Genomic DNA, 20,012 nt, shown 5'->3' on the forward strand with positions numbered 1-20,012 from the left:
TTCTTCCTAATCTCCAGTCTAAATCTGCCCTCCTCAAGCTTCAGTCCATTCCCTCTCATCCTTTCACTACAAACCCATGTAAAAAGTCCCTCCCCAGTTCTCCTGTAGCTCCTTTCAGGTACTGGAAGGCTGCTCTGAGGTCTCCCTAGAGCCTGCCCTTGTCCATTCTGAGCAGCCTCTCACAGCCTGTCTCCATAGGGGACTCTTCCATATATTCCATGCAACTTTGGGGTAATTTTGTAAATCTTTTGGGCTCTCATTATTTTCCCCCTGGTGAGATGCTTTTAAAGCAGGCTGCCTCTTCCTGTGCAGTTTCTTGCAGCTTGTGTCTTTATCTGGTGACTGCCATTTTTGCAGATCATGAAAGGACTCTTGCAAGCCTCTCATCAGTGCCCTTGTAACAGGCAGTAGTGCAAGGGGCACTTGACCACAGGGCTTGAATGTGTGGTTGCCATGGCAGCAGATCGTCCCTATTGATCATGGTCCAAATCCATGCTGCTGGCTTGCTGGTGAGGTTCCCAACCCTTGTTTTATGAACACTGCTCAGTGCCATTGTCCTGAATGGTTTTATCAAGTCAATACCCCACATGAATTTAAAGGCAGGGAGTATCTGCAGGGGCTTTACAGGATTTCTGTTAGCAGGTCAGTGGAAGAATCAGCACAGAATGGCTCAGGTTGGGAGGGACCTTAGAGATCACCTGGAGGATGCTTCCAGTGTGGTGTTTGGTATGAGGATCCTAAATGAAATGCAGAATTTCATCCTGGGAGAAGTCTTTATGTATATTTATGTATTTTAATCTTCTTTTGCAGAGCAGGGGCTCTGCAAATCATTTCTGGAAAGAGAGCTTCCCAAGTGAGGTGAAAGGTTTGGGACCTCCTCAACCCCCTCCCCCAGGAGCTTGGCTTTGGTTATTGAGTGATTCATTTCAAATCACAATACTGAGTTACAGTTTCCCATTGTGGCCCTCATGCCTCCAGGGAGGTTGGAGTTCACAAGGCTCCTCCCATGCCATGTCCCACAAAAGTCTGATCAGAGGGAAAGCTACTTTGTGTTATGGGATGTGCAATTCACGTCCCTGTTCTCCCCAGTGAGTCAGGTTTCTTTAGGCTGAACCCTTGCTCCAGTTGCTGTGCACTGCTAGGGAAATGAGATTTCCTATTTGATTGAATTAATTGCAGTCATTTAGATCTGGAGGAGAGAAGAAGGTAAATCATCTCTTGACTAAAGAATCAGCATAGAGTGGCTTAGGTTGGAAGGGACCTCAGAGATCAGCTCTTCCAGCCTCCCTGCCATGGGAGGGAATAGGCATCCACAACCTCCCTGGGCAGCCATGGGAGGGAGGAGGCATCCACAACTTCCCTGGGCAGCCATGGGAGGGAGGAGGCATCCACAACCTCCCTGGGCATCCATGGGAGGGAGGAGGCATCCACAACCTCCCTGGGCAGCCATGGGAGGGAGGAGGCATCCACAACCTCCCTGGGCAGCCATGGGAGGGAGGAGGCATCCACAACCTCCCTGGGCAACCATGGGAGGGAGGAGGCATCCACAACCTCCCTGGGCAGCCATGGGAGGGAGGAGGCATCCACAACCTCCCTGGGCAGCCATGGGAGGGAGGAGGCATCCACAACCTCCCTGGGCGGCCATGGGAGGGAGGAGGCATCCACAACCTCCCTGGGCAGCCATGGGAGGGAGGAGGCATCCACAACCTCCCTGGGCAGCCATGGGAGGGAGGAGGCATCCACAACCTCCCTGGGCAGCCATGGGAGGGAGGAGGCATCCACAACCTCCCTGGGCACCCTGTTCCAGTGTCTCTGAAGAATTTCTTCCTAATTTCCAGTCTAAATCTCCCCTCCTCAAGCTTCAATCCGTTCCCCCTTGTCCTATCACTACAAGCCCTTGTTAAGAGTCAATTCCAGTGATACCCAGGCATGTTGGTGGCAGCTATTGCCAACTCTGCAGGCTGGGCAGCAACTGGCTTGAGAGCAGCCCTAAAGAAAAGGACCTGGGGGTGCTGGTGGATGAGAAACTCAACATGAGCCACCAGGGTGCACTTGCAGCCCAGAAAGCAAATCACATCCTGGGCTGCATCAAGAGAAGCACAGCCAGCAAGTGTGAGATGTCCCTGCCCATGGCAGGGGGGTTGGAACTAGATAATCCTTGAGGTCCTTTCCAGCCCTAACAATTCTGTGATTCTGCGGTATTAGGTTCTCAGTGGTTTGTAGCTTCCCTTGCAGTCCATTCCAGAGTGTCTAAGGAAGTGTTCAAGGTACAAGGCATGGGTTATGAAAACACTGCTGCTCTGATCTTACCATTCCACCACTAAGCAGGTTTCCCATTGAATGTATTTCACTTAAAGAACAAAAGAGAACAAATGACAGATTCAGGAGGAGTTCTCTGCTGAGTTCCCCCCCCCCCCACAGCACAGTAAAAGGGAGCACTTCAAGGTTGCTCTTTGTAGTCTACCTGGTTCAGCCAGAGTGCTGATCTAGTTCTGCAGGTCACAGTGTTGTCTTTGGAAAACTTTCAGATAGCTTCATTAAAATCACTCTGAAGCTGGTGTGTGTCACTGTCAAGCACAGTCTCTCTCAGCTGGCCCACGTGGACCTCGTTCCAGCCTTTTACATTGTGGCAGGGCAAGGATGAAGCACCTGCTTCTTGTCTGGAGAGAACAGATGTGGAGGAAAAGCAATTACAGACTCATTTGGGTTCAAGTTGTCTCAGTTGTGGTTGCCTTTCCATTCTGAAATTAAAAGGTCTTGGGTGCAATTGAGACCTGTGGTGTAAAGCACAGATGCACAGTTTACATTGGGTTGGAAGGGACCCTCAAAGGTCATCTCAGTCAGCAGGGACACCTCCAACTGCATCAGGCAGCCCAGGGTCACATCAAGGCTGATCTTGGATGTCTCCAGGGATGGGGCTTCAGTACAGTTGAACTTGATTATTGTTAGAACTCCAATTATACTCTGGAAGGTCCTCCTGCATTGCCACTGCTTTGGCATCAGCTTCATGCAAGGAAGAAGCTTCTCAGTAGATGCAGGGTTTAGTGATTCTGGGAAAGGAAGAGCTTCAGTGGAAGAGCAAGGAGGGCACAGAGCTGTGCTGTGCCTTTAAGCAGGGACAGTTCTTGTGAGTCAAGAGATTTAGTTGGTGTCTTACTCATAAAAGCTGTGCATCTGGCATAGGCTTTAAACTGAGCTGTTTTTATGAACTAGCATATGTTCTTTTTCCCACACCCCACCCTGGGGCATCATTCTTGTGAAGTGAGGCTGAAAGAAGCTTGGTCATATAGAAAAATGGGAGGCACAGAAGGGAGAGGCATCTTCTTCTGCTTAACCATGTAAACAGGGTCTGCAAGGTGGTGGGTTGTGGTACTCTGGCCTGCTTTCACCTTGCATCCCTCCCATCAGCTGTAGATTGTGATGTGGAGCATAATTTGCTTCTGCTGTGCTGGCAGAAAGGGAATTACTGGGCTGTGATACTGTGACCTGACTGCTGCAAGAGGTTCTGGAGTGGAACCTTTTGCACTGTTCCCACACCCATTTTCCTCTCTGCCAACCTTAAGGAGAACAGGGATGACTGGGCAGAGAGAGTATTTCCACTGAGGCTCCTCACTTCCATTGGGAGTTGCTCCAGGGAAGTGAAAGGGGCTCTGATGGGGCAACAGGAATTTAAGACATGGGGAGGGCTCTGCACTTTGGTACAATTAATTCCTTAAAAATGATTCCAGAAGAGGCTCTGTTGCTGGGGCAGCATCTTCACAGTTGCTTTTGCTCCCTCCAAAGTCAAGAAAACTGCCCAGCACTTCCCCTTTCCAAGATGCTGTCCCCACCGTCTCTGCAGCAGGTTTATGGTCACATGCTGAGTAATCCTGCCACCAGGAAGCAGAGCAAGTTGCCTTTGTCACACAGCAGGTTAGAGGAGAAGCAGATTCTAGCTCCCATCTCCTAGAACTTTGGCCCTGTCATCCAGGAGCTGAGTGACAATCATGAAGTCCTGTTCCAAGTGGCCTTCCAGTATTAATTGTGGCCTTCCAGTATCTGAAGGGGGCCTACAGGAAGGCTGGGGAGGGACTGCTCAGGATCTCAGGTAGTGATAGGACTAGGGGGAATGGAATGAAGCTGGAGGTGGGGAGATTCAGGCTGGAGGTGAGAAGGAAGTTCTTCCCCATGAGAGTGGTGAAGCCCTGGAATGGGTTGTCCAGGGAGGTGGCTGGAGCGCCATCCCTGGAGGTGTTTAAGCCCAGGCTGGATGAGGCTGTGGCCAGGCTGATCTAGTGTGGGGTGTCCCTGCCCATGGCAGGGGGTGTGGAACTAGCTGATCCTTGTGGTGCCTTCCAGCCCTGACTGATGCTATGATACTATGATGTGTGTCTTGTTCTCCTTTCCTGCTGCTGCTCAGGTTCTGTGTGGTATTTTAATCTGGAACAGCAGGTGCCTTCAGATGAGATTTTTGCTGAGAGCTGGGAGGACTTCTCCTGATCAATAAATCTGGTCTAGTCCAAAATGCAGATGTTAGCCTGAGAGATTTGTGACTTGGTTTTTTTTTTAGAGGAGATTGTAAAAGTTGTGTGGTGGCTTTGGGTGACGTACTGGAACGTGACGGCCCTCTGCCATACCCTGAAGAGCTATGAATGCAGACAAAGGGAGCGATGCTCATTGGTTTGTGTACATAGCTGCTGTTCTTTAAAAGCTGCTTGTACCTCCAGTTGTGTCTGATGTGCCAGAGCTGTCTGCATCTCTGCTCTTGGAGATCTCTGTTTTGTGTAACTGAAGCAATGAGCTTGACCTGTCTTGCCATTCCTGTCTGTTTCTGGACTGATGCCCTGTTCCTGTCTCTCCTGTATTCTTCCCTCTGTTGTACTGTACCGGTTTCTCTCAGTGCTCTGTGATTATCTAGGAGGATAAGGTTTTGGACTGATGCCTAGCTTGTGTCTCTTTGTATTTCTCTCCTTCTCTTTCTCCTGCCCTCTCCCCACCTTTCTTATCCAGGTCTCGTTCAGCGGTGTGTTGTTATCCAACGGGATGAGAACGGCTTCGGGCTGACAGTCAGCGGAGACAATCCGGTCTTCGTGCAGTCCGTCAAGGAAGGTGAGCAGCCTTTGCCCAGTGTGGTGGCCAGGGAGCAGCCTGCACAGCTTTCCTGGGAGTCAAAGAACCACGAGGGAGCTGGAGGGGAGAACTGCTCCTGCCTTCCTGGCAGGCAGTGTGGCTAGAGCTCAGCACAAGGACAGTGGCCGGGATGCGGCTGTCCGATGGGTTTGGAAACTGCCCTCTCGTGTCTGAGGGGAAGTCTTGCTTGGAGCCTGGTGGAATTGTGGTTTGATGTAGCCACTGCAATATGAGAACAGAGCTGCTCTAGTCCAGATGCTCAGAGATTTTTATCTGCTAGAAAGAGAGGAAGCTTGAGTGAGTGTTTGAGGTCTCCTCCAGCCTTGGTGATTGAGTGCAGGAAGCAGCTTTGTGTGGAACTGCAGAAGTGCTTGAGATCTTTTTGGGTTTGCTTTGGATAGTTCTGCTGAAACTGGAACTAAATCCTCTCTTGCCTCTCTAGATGGAGCAGCCATGCGGGCTGGAGTGCAAACAGGTGATAGAATTATCAAGGTAAGGGCATCCAAATCATCAGAGAAATTGATCCTTTGTATTGCATGCTGCCTTTCCCTGAAAGAGTGTCACTGGTCTGTCTGCTGGGAGGTTTGTATTTGCCTGTGGGAGAGGGGAAGGGGCTAAGTTTCCATGTTCAGGGGATACCAGGACAGCAACCACTGAAAGCCCACTGCTGAATGTTGGGGTGTGTAGTGGAGATCTCTTTCACTGCAGAACTTTATGGGCAAGTGCAGCATCCTGCAAAGTTCAGGTATTACACATGAAATAGAGAGAGAGAGGCAAGTGCAGCATCCTGCAAAGTTCAGGTGGTACACATGAAATAAAGAGAGAGAGAGGCAAGTGCAGCATCCTGCAAAGTTCAGGTGGTACACATGAAATAAAGAGAGAAAGGCAAGTGCAGCATCCTGCAAAGTTCAGGTGTTACACATGAAATAAAGAGAGAAAGGCAAGTGCAGCATCCTGCAAAGTTCAGGTGTTACACATGAAATAAAGAGAGAAAGGCAAGTGCAGCATCCTGCAAAGTTCAGGTGTTACACATGAAATAAAGAGAGAGACGCAAGTGCAACATCCTGCAAAGTTCAGGTGTTACACATGAAATAAAGAGAGAGAGGCAAGTGCAGCATCCTGCAAAGTTCAGGTGTTACACATGAAATAAAGAGAGAGAGGCAAGTGCAGCATCCTACAAAGTTCAGGTGGTACACATGAAATAAAGACAGGCAAGTGCAGCATCCTGCAAAGTTCAGGTGGTACACATGAAATAAAGAGAGAGAGGCAAGTGCAGCATCCTGCAAAGTTCAGGTGGTACACATGAAATAGAGAGAGGCAAGTGCAGCATCCTGCAAAGTTCAGGTGGTACACATGAAATAAAGAGAGAGAGGCAAGTGCAGCATCCTGCAAAGTTCAGGTGGTACACATGAAATAAAGACAGAGGTGGGGGAAGGGAGAGGAGGAGTAGAAATTTCTTGCTAATTAGCTGTAAATAAATAGTCTTTGGGGGTTGCACTTTCATCCCCTAACTGCCCTCAGGTCTGTGTGCTCTCTTTCAAACAGCTAAGAAATCAAATCAGGAACTAAAGCCACAACTTACCTGAACTGTTGCTACAAAATGCTGTGGTGTTTTTGCACACAGAGAGCTGAGATTTCAAACAGGCATTGAAAGAAAGGAGTTTAAATAGCTACCCTCATTTTTTTTCTGCCCAGGCAGAGGTGGATTGGTTTTTTTTGTGTCCACTTCCTTGGCTTCCTTTGGTATGTTTGTATAGTTTTAGCCTTTGCAGAGCTCTTCTCACCTAGATAAACTGTTAGAAGGAGCAAATGTTTATCTGCTGGTGTCTTGAAAACACATGGTGATGGAGGGGGAAGGACAATATTCCTCATGTGCTTGTTCTTTAGTGTTTGGCTGCCTTGGGTTGTAAACCAGGAGCTAAACACTGTTAACTTTTGCTTCCTCCCTTTCCCCAGGTGAATGGCACTCTTGTAACACACTCAAACCATTTGGAGGTGGTAAAGCTGATCAAGTGTAAGTAAGGGCAGGTTACTATTTTTGTCACTGTGCTCCTTTAAAGCCTGAAAGACTTCATTTTAAAGGACCAATGACCAATGCAGCAATCAAGTGACAACAATGAGGTTTAACCATGCTGGGAGCTGAAGGGTGTGTGTGAAACACTGAAGTGAAACTTCACTGACATCCCAGGCTTGGCTGATACAGGCTTCTGGAGTTTCTCCTTAGCTTCATTCATGGTTGAAGTTACTATCAAACTTTGCCTGTGTATCTTCCCATCTTTTGATCCCACCATAGCTATTGAGACACTCTTAATGTAGGTAAAACTGTCTGGTGCTTGCAAAATGCTGCCATGCTTGGCTGATAATTCTTTTTGTACCAAGAAGGTGATAGTGGTGGTTCCATCCACCCTAGCACAGTTTATTTTGTGGTGTGAGCATGTGTGTGCTGTAAAAGCAACCTGCTAATTGTAACCTGATAGACTGGAAATTGCATTGCCTGCAAGGATGATTCTAGGAGCAAAACAAAGGATGAGTATGGATATAGAGTGAGCATGTAGGATGAGAATGTATATAGAATGAGAATGCAGGATGAGTATAAAGTAGAATGGGTCAAGTTGGATGGAACCTCAGAGATCATCTACTCCAACCTCCCTGTTACGGGCAGGGACACCCCCTTCAACTAGATTTGATTGCTCAAGGCCTCATCCAACCTGGCTGTGTTCAAGGCCAAGTTTTTGGATTACTTGAAATTTCAATAGAGTTCTCTGAAACAGACTTGACAGTGGCCTGAGCTTTGTCTCTAGGATGAAAGGACAACCATAGTTATCTGTCAGTGTGTCTGAAGTTTGACTTGTTCTTCTTCTTCTCCCTGCAGCGGGCTCCTATGTAGCTCTCACTGTTCAGGGGCGCCCACCAGGGTCGCCTCAGATTCCATTAGTTGATTCTGAAGTGGATCTGGCAGCATTTGGGCATATGTCTCCCATCATGTCATCTCCCCATTCTCCTGGCACAGCTGTAAATGCAGAAAGGATCACTAGCCCAGTGCTGGTGGGGGTAAGATTTAAAGCTCTTTTTCCCAAAGAACCGATCTGGCAGTGGAAACAATGTGGGCTCGGATCTTTTCACTTTTTTGTGTGTCTTGGGACTGTTTTGCACAACTCAACAAATTGGAATTGGAATATTTATCCTGCTACCCAGTGGGGAAAACCATTTTGCCAGGAAAAATAGCCAGCCCCATATGAGGTAAGAGAAATACAGTAGAGGGGTTAATCACAGGTTGTCTTGGACTGCCTTTTGCATCATGTGAGGCTGGGTGTTGGTTGGGTCCGAGTCAGGCACGCTGAAACTTCTGCTCAAAAGTAGATAAGGCAAAGAAGAGCAGAGAAAGCAACTAAGCAAGCACTTGTGGTCTGACTATTGTTATGTATTGATTTGTTTCATGCTGATAGCTGTGTTCCAAAGTAGGAAAGAATGCACAGGACAGGATTTGGAAGCTTCAGTTGTTTCTTCCAGGGCTTCAGAGCACAGATTAGGAAGCAGATGAAAAGTTGAGCGTATTCATTCCATTATCTTTCTTCCCAGCTCCACCAAAAACAAAAAACCCAACCTTTAATCTCTCCATGTTTTCTAGGAGGAAAATAATATTGTCCACAACCAGAAGGTGGAGATTCTGAGAAAGATGCTACAGAAAGAGCAGGAGCGGCTGCAGGTACTGGAGCTGCATGAGGTGGAGAGAGGTGGAAGAAAGCAGTGGTGCAGATGCAAAGATTGATTATTGGATCCCTTCTTAGCAGCACCTTCACCATGCCTTTGCAGAGCTTGTGTTGCAGCTTAGCTTTTCTATATGCCAGCCTAACACCAGAGATCCAGTCACACAAAACCATAGAATGGTTTGGGTTGGAAGGGACCTCAGAGATCATCTACTCCAACCTCCCTGCCATGGGCAGGGATGCCTCTCAACTAGACTCAGCTGCTCAAGGCCTCATCCAGCCTAGCCTTAAACACCCTCCAGGGAGGAGGCATCCACAACCTGGGCAGCCCATTCTTGAGGCTCATCATCCTTATACTGAGGAACTTCCTCAGCTCCAGTCCAACCCTGCTCTCCCTCAGCTTCAAACTATTCCCCCTTGTCCTGTCTCTAGACAACGTCATGAAAAGTCCCTCTGCAGCCTTTCTGTAGGATCCTTTCAGCTACTGAAAGGCAGCTCCAAGGTCCTTTTAGACTATTCTCTTCTCTAGGCTGATATCTACTTGAAATGTGTACAGATGTGCTATTTATTACGTAAAATGTGGAAATGGAGTGCAGATTAGTAGTAGGTTGTAGTTTTCAGCTTTGATACTGAGGAGATACCGAATTGAAAGCTCCTAAATTGTTTTTCAGGCTCTGCAAGAAGAGTACAGCCGGTCACATACCACAAGGCTGCTCAAGGAGATACAGGAAACAAAGAAACACATTCCCCAGCTGCAGGAGCAGCTGTCCAAAGCCACAGGCTCTGCTCAGGTAACAGAATGTGTCAGGCTGCTCTGTGCTGAGTTCCGGGTGGAAATTCCTGGGAGATGATGATGTTCTGGGCAAGGAGGAGTTCCCTGCCCTGCTCTCCTCTGCTTGTACAGGCGAATTGCACCCTCTAGAGTTGAGACTGGCGATTAGGCTTGCAGAGCTTGCCAGGCAGTAAATACAGGGCAGTGTGACTGTGTGTGGTGGAACTGATAGTGGACTTTAAGTTCTTAGATATATAGGATGGTTTGGGTTGGAAGGAACCTTTAAGGTTATCTAGATCCGAGTGCTCTGCCATGGCCTCCTGAGGCTCAAGGCCTCTTCCAACCTGACTTCGAACACCTCCAGGGAGGTGCATCTACAACCTCCCTGGGCAACTTGGTCCAGTGTCTCCCCACCCTCACTGTAAAACAATTTCTTCCTACCTAATCTCCAGTCTAAATCTCCCCTCCTCCAGCTGCAGTCCATTCCCTCTCATCCTATCACTACCAACCCTTGTATAAAAATGTGTTCTAAGTAATGAAAACTACCTGCATTTGGAAACAGCCAATGTTGAAGGATGTCTCTCCATATCTCCCCACCCCCTTTCTCTTTTTAGGATGGAGTCTTGTCCTCCAGGTCTGTCACAGAATCTCTGCAGATCAGCGAGGTGGAGGCAGAGAGCGGGGACTGTGTGAGCAAACTGGATTACAGTGGGGACAGCCCCTCCCGACCAAACAGTGACATTGCTGATGTGAGCTCCATGGCTTTGCTTAGATACCCTCTGGATTTGCTTTTCTTGTGCAGATTCTTTGTTTCTCTCGTCCTGTGCATCACCCATTGAGTCTCAGCAGCACTGTCTATTGCTAGAACAGCCTTCTCTGTACACAGCAAAAATACTTCCCTGCAGAAGCATATTTTATTGTGCTTCCATTAGGGACTGGGAAAGAAATAATGAGGGGTTTGGGTTGTTGGGGTTTTGTTTTAATCCAGATTTAGATTTTTTTTTCCTGGCACAATTCCCTAAACCAAAGAAAGCAAGATGGATGCCAGCATCTTCTTCAGAACGTGGAGATGCCAATTAGAGCATCTTTTAAGAGTGTGGTAATGTTCTGGTTGTGGCAGCTGTGACTCAGATCCAGCCAGTGGGCAAGCTGCCATCCATGTAAGTGGGGAAGAGCCTCACTTCTACCAACTCAGCTTCAATTATTGCCAACAGTAAAGCTCTTAGTCTGTTCACTCATTAGTTAGCAATCTGTGGGCTCATATGATCTCCCCTGTTGGAGTCTCTAGGCACCTAATCATTAGTGAAGTCATTATCTGATTAGTGCAGGGGAGCTGAGACTCTCTACTTGGGTTTTGGCCTGAGTTTTTGTTAGAAGTTAAGCATGTGGGAGCTAAATTTTTACAAGGGGGTGGAAGTGCAAAAGAAGGTGGGTCAGATACACCTCCAGAATGTGAGCATACATGGCTATTTTGAAACCTTCCTCCTCCCTCTCTAAATCTGACTAGATAGCACTCGTGATTGTATATAAAATGCAGAACAAATTTCATAGCTCTCTTCCTGATAGAATCATAGAATGGCTGAATTGGGAAGGGGCCTCAGAGATCATCTCCACCTCCACACCTCTCAGCTAGACTTGGCTGCTCTAGGCTGGCCCTGAACACCTCCAGGGCGGGGGCATCCACAATCATAGAATCACAGAATTGTTAGGGTTGGAAGAGACCTCAAGGATCATCTAGTTTCAGCTCCTCTGCCATGGGCAGGGACCCCTTACACTAGATAAGGTTGCCCAGAGCCACATCCAGCCTGGCCTTCAAAACCTCCAGGGATGAGGCTTCCACCACCTCCCTGGGCAGCCTATTCTAGTATCACTCAAAGCAACCTATTGCAGTTCCACCACCCTCCTGAGGATCTTCTTAAGATCCAGTCTAGCTCTGCCTTCCTTCAGCTTCAAACCTTTCCCCCTTGTCCTATTGCTAGACACCCTTTATGAAAAGTCCCTCTGCAGCCTCCCTGTAGGCTGGGAATCAACAGGCTGAGTTAGCAGCCTAGCTGAAAAGACCTGAGTGTTGCTGTGGAGGCACTGAAGATGAACCAGCAGCATTTTGACTTTGCAAACAAAGCTCTGTCTACTGGGCCACATGAGAAAGAGGTTGCCCAGCAGGTGGAGGGAAGTTACTGCCTTCTGCTATTTTATCTCACTAGGGTTTGGGATTTTTTACCAAAACTCCTTCTGCATTTGGTTAGTTGGGGTGGGGGTTTTTGGAAACTGGGCACATGATGCATTTGAGTTTGCTTGTTCACCCCTCAGCTGTTTAACAGCTCACTCTGTGAGAAAGAAGAAGTTTTGGCTTTTGTGGCTGGCAGATTGCTTGTGCAGTTCTCCTTTTCCTGCCTTTACTGCTACTCACCAGAGCTTCCTCCTTCCCCAGAGTCCTCGCAGTGGCTTGAAGGAGCAGATTTATCCAGATGAGAGCCCAGAAAAGACTGAGCTTCAAGATCCTGTGAGTACAAAGCATAAAGTCTTACAACAGCATCTCCTGTAGTGCACTCATTAAAATCTTGCTGATTTCCCCCATTTCATAGATGGAGCGTGCATAAACTTTGCTTTAGAAAATAAAATGCAATTATAGTTGTGCAAGGAAAGTTAATTAGCTGAGTAAATGTTTATGGAGCTTAAGAGCAGGCTCATTTAGAGGCAAGAAATACATAATCAGCAGTAAAACAGCTGGACATAAAATAGGTAGAGCAGTTGTGCACATTTCATTCCTTGAGGCCAGCAGTAAAGGAAACAGCCTCTAGGATATTTTGTCATGAGGGATGGCTTCAAGCTTAGGTAAAAGTGAGACATAGCAGAAAGTGCAGACCTGTCTGGGTGTATTAATTTTCATCCTTAGGATGACTTCTGAAGCATTTTCCACCTCATCTGCTTGACTTCTCAAAGTCATATTTCTCCTTTTGTAGTGAGATGGCATTTGTCATCTTAATGATGAAAACATGCCACGTGCTTAGTGTGCTCCTGTCTGTAGGTGGTGTGGTTGGGGTTGAGTCATCTGCTTTAATGTTTCTGGATGCATGGAAGCATTTGTAAGGAATGCAGCTTGGGCACAGCTGCAGTTCCACTGCAATGTGCAGTTCACAACTGCAGCTTGGATGCAGCTGCAGTTCCACTGCAGTGTGCAGTTCACAGCTGCAAGCTTGGACAGGGCTGAGTGAAAGACACGTGGGTTTCCACTGAGTTCTGAGGAGGAGAATAAAGCATAAGGTAACATCTCTAACTTGGTTTAATGTGCCAAGAGAATAACAGCACTGTGCATTTCTTCCCTTCCCTGCCCTTTCTCTTCCCTCACTTCCAACCCACCCCAGGACTGCCAATCTGGTGTTGGAAGTCCTCTATCCCGAGTGGGGCCTCAGATCATTGGAGCAGAGGATGACGACTTTGACACCGAACAGGAGCAGGTGGGACTGCTTTAGCCTCAGCCACATCTTTTTCCTCCCTCAGCCAGAATTCTTTTCCTCTGTGCCTAAACTACAGGTGCTCTAGCACTTGCTTTTATTGAGCAGTTCTTGTGTGGTGAGTGAAGAGCTGGAGAATCTGATCCCTGTAGGTGCTGATTTTGCCAAAGGAAATCATTTGGGGAATTTCTGGCATTAGGTCATCTTTTGGTCTTTCTGTTACTCTTTCTTCTCTTAATTTCAGCCTTTATAGAAAATCTCTATTTAATTTCCCTTTGCTTATTTAGTTTTTATTAAGCTTATAGATTCATAGAATGGTTTGAGTTAGAAGGGACCTTAAAGATCACCTAGTTCCAACCCCCTGCTATGTGCAGGGACACCTTCCCACTAGCCCAGGTTGTTCAAAGCCTCATCCAACCTGGCCTGGACCACCTCTAGGCCAGGTTCTGCATTACTGCCACAGCAGTAGAGCTACCATGGCTTTTGATTTGATTGAATCCTGAGAGTTATTTTAGCTGTCCTTTGCTGTTAATTGTGTTTCATTGCATTGTGCTCAGGAGACTATTTCAAAGCAGCCTCATCATTGTGAGCTCTTCCTGGGATGTTTGAATGGCATTGCAAAGGTTCTGGCTTTGATAAGTTTTTATTCTAATTAAAGAACTAAGGAGCTAAGCTGTTGGAACAAAGCTGCTTGGTTTTGGTTTGAGGTGGGTTGGTTTTTTGCTCACAGTAACTTTGTTGAATAATTCAAGCAGCTTCTTTGCATCTCTGCAGATTAATGGACAGTGCAGCTGTTTCCAAAACATTGAGCTCCTGAAATCTCGCCCAGCTCACCTGGCTGTTCTTCTGCACCATGTGGTGTCCCAGTTTGACCCTGCAGCGTTGGTAAGATGTTCTGGGGTTGTTTCCCTGGCTCAAATTGGTAGTCTTAACCAGAGTGTGTCAAGATCTCCCTGTTCTTGTGGAACTGGCAGTGCCATGGCTGGATTGGCAAGGAGAGAAATACACATCCTGTGCAGGCATGAGAGTGTTTCTGACAGGTGAAGAGAAGCACAGAGAGAACTGTCTCTTTCTGCTTATATTTCTCTGTTGACAAACAAGTTCTTAGCTCTTGAAAGCACTTTATTCCACCTTGAGGGGATTAGTAGTTTGTGGGGAAGTTCTGATCTCTCTCTTCCTCCCCTCTCCCCAACCTCCCCTACTTTCCCTTCACCTGGGCAGCCTAGCAGAGCAGTCTGGGTGGCTGAAGGTAGCAAAGACGAATTTCTGCTCAGCAACGCTGAATCCCTTGAAATATTTGAAAGAAAACTTGGAGTTAGGATGTCAGAAGAGTTCTCATGGCACCCTTTAATTTGTTGCCCTCCTTTTTCCCCACAGCTGTGCTACCTTTACACAGACTTGTACAAGCAAACCAACTCCAAGGAGACTCGGCGTGTCTTCCTTGAGTTTTATCAGTTCTTCTTGGACCGAGCTGCAGTAGGTTCCAGCCACTTCTCAGATTTTCAAGCACATCTAGCATGTTGACTTCCTCCACTCTCCTGAAGTGGGGGGAAAAAAAACCCACAAAGCAGTTACTTAACTCCTCCAAAGTGATTAGTTCCCAGTGAACGTGGCAGAATGAATGGTGTATAGTCTGGGGGGCCTGGTAACTCCATACTTCATGGGGAGTGCTTTGTCTGATAGGAGAAATAATTTTGTGATCCATAAGCAAGCCCAAGCTGTTGAACATTGCCTTTCAGTGAATAATTGCTGCTCTTCTGATGTGTTGGGAAACTTGCTGTTTGGATACCTGAGAAACTTCTTCACTGTTATGTGTTGGGCTCTTAGGTGGTGTGGTACCACAGGTTTAGTTTAAACAGACCTTGGGTAATAAATATGCAGGATGAGAGTCACCTCAGGTGTGGTCAGGTTGGGTGATTATGGCTGTGGAGGGGATTTTCTTGTATGCTCTGCACTCTTTGTTTTATTGCAGGGGCATTTGATGTGTATTTCTATAGCCTTTCTTTTCTTTTCTTCTGCAGAATCTCAAAGTTCCAGTGCCAGAAGAAATCTCCTTAGAACTAGGTAGGGTGCTCTTGCCCTGGCTATCTATTTCTGCTGTTTCTGCTCTCTGAGGCAGTCCAAGCAAGTTTGAAATGCACTTGGAGTTAATTCAAACACACACTGTCATGTGTTACAGGGAGAGACAAGGCTTACTAGGTTTCTTGAGGAGGACCATAATGCATGCTCTGATACATGTGTATCATAGAATGACTTAGCTTGGAAGGGAGCTCAGGGCTCATCTGCATCAACCTCCCTGCCATGGGCAGGGACACCTCTCAACTAGACTTGGCTGCTCAAGGCCTCATCCAGCCTGGCCTTGAATAGTCTATTAACTTTTGTCTTCTAAATTACAGACAGAAGAAGACCAGAACTCCTTCCTGAAGAGCTTCATCGCCAGTTCATTCAGACCATGCAAGATAAAGTCTGTCCAGAAGTTCAGAGGAATCTGGAAGATTTCAGGTAACAGCAAGGCCTGCCCTCAGTCAATGCCCAATACAGGGGAAGCCCAGACTTGAGGGGCAAAGTAATTCATCTTGGAGTGAGCAGGAAGATGCCCCTGGAGAGGGCCTCCAGGCTCACCCTGTGACCATTCCTTGAATGTTTTTTGACAATGTTGCAAGTAATCAATTGCAAGGTTATTTTTAGAGCCTCAGTTCTTCAGTCCTTGAAGCTATTTGAGGCAGTTTCAGAATATGGTTTCATAGGTGATGTCATATAAATCCTTCTTACTAATTGTGTTTATAATCAGCTTAGGTCTTTTTTTTTTTCCCCTTTCTTTTTTCCAACCCTTTCCCCTTTGGGCATGGAATAATCCACTTTAGAGAGCTGTCATGGGCATATAGTAGAATTTCATCATTAATATGCCCTTTCATGTGCAGTCACAAGAGTTCTGTGCCAACAGGAGGCATTATACACCAAGACAAGTGCTCAGTAATGGACTTTTTCAGACACCAAACTGTCTCAGTTCAAGGATATTCTTCCAATATCCAGCCTGGGGTGCTGCAAAAAGAATAACTTCTTTTTCTTGACCCTCAGAGTGGCTGCCTCTCTTGATAAATACCAAACAGCATTGTCCCTTCCAAGCCTATCTTAGCTGTGCTTTATAGGGAGTGCAAATGTTAGAGGGAAATGTTGTGACTGCTCCATTTTCAACCCAATAATGGAGGTTTTTTTTTGTACAGAATCATAGAATGTTAGGGGTTGGAAGGGACCTCAAAAGATTTGAGTCCAGTTCCCCTGCCATAGCAGGATCCCCAGGGACAGGTCACACAGGAACACATCCAGGCAGGTTTGGAATGTCTCCAGTGAAGGAGACTCCACAGCCTCTCTGGGCAGCCTGCTCCAGAGCTCTGTCACCCTCACAGTAAATACCTTTTCCTTCTTTTCCTGTGGAACCTCCTCTGCTCCAGCTTGCTCCCATTGCCCCTTGTCCTGTCATTGACCAGCACTGAGCAGAGCCTGGCTCCATCCTCCCCACACTCCTCAGGCTCCTCTGTTCCAAACCGAAGTGCCTCAGCTCCCTCAGACTTCCCTCAGCAGGCAGATGTCCCACTGCCTTCAGCATCTTTGTGGCTCTGTGCTGGGCTCTTTCAAGCAGTTCCCAAAAGTCCTTGAATTGAGGGACCCAGAACTGGACACAATATTCCAGATGTGGCCTGAGCAGGGCACAGTAGAGGGGAAGGAGAACCTCTCTCAACCTCCTCACCACACCCCTTCCAATACACCCCAGGATGCCATTGGCCTGATTGACCACAAGGGTGCATCGCTGGCTGGTGGTCATCCTGTTGTCCACCAGAACCTCTGGGTCCTTTTCCCTAGAGCTGTCAGTGTTCAGTTTCAAATAATGCTTCCCTCTCCCCCTTTTCCAGGCAGAAAAGGAGCATGGGATTGACCCTGGCAGAAGGAGAGCTGAGCAGGCTGGATGCAGAGCGGGTCCGTGACAGGAATTCAGTGGAGAAGGAAAGAGCATGTGCAGAACAGATCATTGCTAAAATTGAGGAAGTCTTGTGAGTATAACTGTGGGGGAGTGGGAAAAGATTCTACCCTGAACCTGCCAACAGCAGAGCAAGAAATGAGGAACTGGAAGCAATTTGCCTTCATTGTGTTTGTATTGCTTCCCCTGTTCGCTGTCAGTGTATGTTTGAGTGATGCTAGCCAGGAGTAAGCTGATAGTTAGGTACAGTCCATAATAGCTTTTCAAGGAGGCTGCTGTTCAAAGAGCAGAGGTGGTGCTTCCAAAGCTTGCACTTGATTAGAGCAGAGTCCTGTTTATGGGCTGTAGAAACCTACAGGCTCAGAACCTGTTTCTTCCTCTGGTGTGAGCTGAATCCAGTTTTCCAGGCTGACTCTTCAGTTTGTTTATTTATTTCTCTCCTGGGGCTGTCTAACTAATTCTAAAGGACTGCTAATGCTCAGGGTGGATGTGACTGTGTGTTCACTGGGGTTTGAGTTCTGGTTTTGTATTCTCTCTTGTTTTTAGGATGACATCTCAGCCTTTGGAAGAAGACAGGAGGTAATGGAATTTGTGTGGGCTTGCTTAGTTTGTGTAGAAGCCTACTGCTAGCTCTGTGCTGAGCAGAGCATGACAGCCCTCTGCTGGCTCTAGCTCTCATTTCCTGAGTCCCCTGGCATCATTCACTTTAATTCAGAGCCTCGGCCTCTAGCTCTCAACCCTTGCTTCTGCTGAAGTTTGTTGCATTTGTTTCACATGTAAAACAGTTGCTGTCACTTTGAGTTCATCTTTCTTTTGCTTATCTTCTGTAGCTGTTTTAACCTGGTCTAATTTTTGTTTTCTCTCTGTGCCTTGCCCTGTTCAGTTTGCATTTATACAACCACCTGGGCAGCTTTGTACTCTTTACAGCAGCTGTGCCCTTTACTGTTGCTTGTTTTTACCATAAACCAAAATTATGCTGGGACTTGAAATAAATATTTAATGCTATTCAAGATGGGGTCTCATGAGAGTAAAGGTGATTCTTCCTTTATACTCTGCTCTGCTGTAAATACCTTGCATACTGCATCCAGTTCTGCTGTCCCCAGCATAACAAGGACACAGAGCTGTTGGTGAGAGTCCAGATGAGGCCACAAAGACGATCCAAGGGCTGGAGCACCTCTGCTATGAGGACAGGCTGAGGGAGCTGGGGTTGTTCAGCCTAAAATAGAGAAGACTCCTGGGGGACTTTAGAGCTGCCTTCCAATAGCTGAAGGGATCCTACAGGAAGGTTGCAGAGGGACTTTTCCTGAGAGTGTCTGGAAACAGGACAAGGGGGAATGGTTGGAAGCTGAAGGAGAGTAGGGTGAGACTGGAGCTTGGAAAGAAGTTCTTCAGTACCAGAGTGGTGAGACTGGACTAGGTTGCCCAGGGAGGCTGTGGATGCTTCCTGCCTTTGGGTGTTCAAGGCCACGTTGGATGAGCAGCCTTGAGCAGCTGAGTCTAGTCGAGAAGTGTCCCTGGCCATGGCATGGAGGTTGGAGTAGCTGATCTCAGGTCCCTTCCAACCTAAGCCATTCTGTGATTTTAGGGCCTTATGGGTAGTTGGCACCTTTTATATACTCTTTACATATCTTTTATGTACTCTTTATGTATCTTTTATGTAGTCTTTATGTATCATCTTCTATATATTCTTTGTATATCTTTTATATAGTCTTTTTATACTTATACTTTCTATATCTTTTATATACTCCTTACATGTCTCCTGTTCAGTCCTTGCCATTGATGTGGTGGTTTGTTTCATATTAAACAATGAAAAGATCCCCAATTCTTTTAGTCTAAAATGCCAATTTCTCAAGAGAACCTTTGCATTTCACCTTCTTAAGTTTCTTGACAGAAGAATTTTGTATTTCTCCTCCTCCTGTTTTGATGGTTTGTTTTTTTTTGTCTCTCTCTGCCCTTGGCAGTTCCACCATGCAGTATGTGATTCTCACTTACATGAAGCACCTGGGAGTCAAAGTGAAGGAGCCTCGGAACCTGGAGCAGAAGCGTGGCCGCATTGGTTTCTTGCCAAAGATCAAGGTAACAATGTTGTGGCAAGAGTCTGTTGCTTTCAAGCTGCCCAGCATGGATGTTTGGTCAGAATTCAAAATCCACTTGTGCCTGACACACTGCAATTTGAGGTGATTTTACAGTCTTCATTGCTGCAGCAAGAGGAGCTGGGATGACTTAGCTGGACAGAAAGCCTGAAGTTGAAATTGGACTCCAAACATTCATTGGAACTGAGTTGCCTTCTTGCTTCCTTTATTTATGTCCCTGAATTCTAGCAGCTTGGGTTTCCCAATACTAGCCTCATTGGAACCCTTCTCACTCCATGTTTCATGTGTCACTACCTTGAATCACTTGAGGGTCTCATTAAGGCTGTGTACTTCAGTTTTCTTCTTGAGAAACTTGCCCAAAACCTCATGTTGCATGATGCAGGAGAGCTGCTCTTCCTGCCACCCACACTTTCCTAGTTATATAATGACTTTTTCCACCAAAACTCCATCTCTGTGGGTGTGTTCAATTGTCTCCCACGCTCTGGGGGTGTATCTGGTCACAGCAGCTGCTTATTTTTATCAGCATTGCAACTTCCTTTGAAATCTTGAGGCTGTTAGGAGCAGTTCTGCACTGCCAGTGAAAGGAGGCTTGGTTAAGCACTCACAACCTTTTTGAAGTAGTACAATAAGTTGTATTTCTCACTCCCAGATGAGTCTGTGTGCTTGTGGGAGGTTTGGAGGCACAAGATGTACCTCAGAGAGAGGAAGTGTTGCTGGTCACTGTAAATAAGTCTCTTACTCTAGGGAGGAGAGCGGAGTCCAACTCCTGCTAAGTTAAAAACAAGGTGTGGGGGTTTTTGCTTAGAATACTTCAGACACTGGAACAGGTTGCCCAGGGAGGTTGTGGATTTTCCCTCCCTGGAGGTGTTCAGGGCCAGGGCCTTGGGCAACCTGGGCTGG

At 47.0% G+C, this 20,012-nt stretch overlaps 1 protein-coding gene across 2 annotated transcripts in view; it reads left to right on the forward strand.

The window, feature by feature from the left end:
- The window catches only part of ARHGEF12 (Rho guanine nucleotide exchange factor 12), an 85,324-nt gene that overhangs the window by 43,831 nt on the left and 21,481 nt on the right, over positions 1–20,012 (forward strand). For both annotated transcript variants that reach the window (XM_068159977.1, XM_068159978.1), the window contains 16 exons: positions 4,990–5,088; positions 5,552–5,601; positions 7,066–7,123; positions 7,982–8,160; positions 8,738–8,815; positions 9,488–9,607; positions 10,203–10,337; positions 12,020–12,091; positions 12,954–13,046; positions 13,818–13,928; positions 14,421–14,519; positions 15,065–15,107; positions 15,440–15,545; positions 16,955–17,092; positions 17,566–17,598; positions 18,981–19,095. In XM_068159977.1, the coding sequence (XP_068016078.1) occupies positions 4,990–5,088; positions 5,552–5,601; positions 7,066–7,123; positions 7,982–8,160; positions 8,738–8,815; positions 9,488–9,607; positions 10,203–10,337; positions 12,020–12,091; positions 12,954–13,046; positions 13,818–13,928; positions 14,421–14,519; positions 15,065–15,107; positions 15,440–15,545; positions 16,955–17,092; positions 17,566–17,598; positions 18,981–19,095 (1,529 nt within the window). The remainder of the gene's footprint in view (positions 1–4,989; positions 5,089–5,551; positions 5,602–7,065; positions 7,124–7,981; positions 8,161–8,737; positions 8,816–9,487; positions 9,608–10,202; positions 10,338–12,019; positions 12,092–12,953; positions 13,047–13,817; positions 13,929–14,420; positions 14,520–15,064; positions 15,108–15,439; positions 15,546–16,954; positions 17,093–17,565; positions 17,599–18,980; positions 19,096–20,012) is intronic.

The sequence above is a fragment of the Melanerpes formicivorus genome, unplaced genomic scaffold, assembly GCF_026170545.1.
Source record: "Melanerpes formicivorus ecotype bairdi unplaced genomic scaffold, bMelFor1.0.p_v2 SCAF_47, whole genome shotgun sequence".
Lineage (NCBI taxonomy): Eukaryota > Metazoa > Chordata > Aves > Piciformes > Picidae > Melanerpes > Melanerpes formicivorus.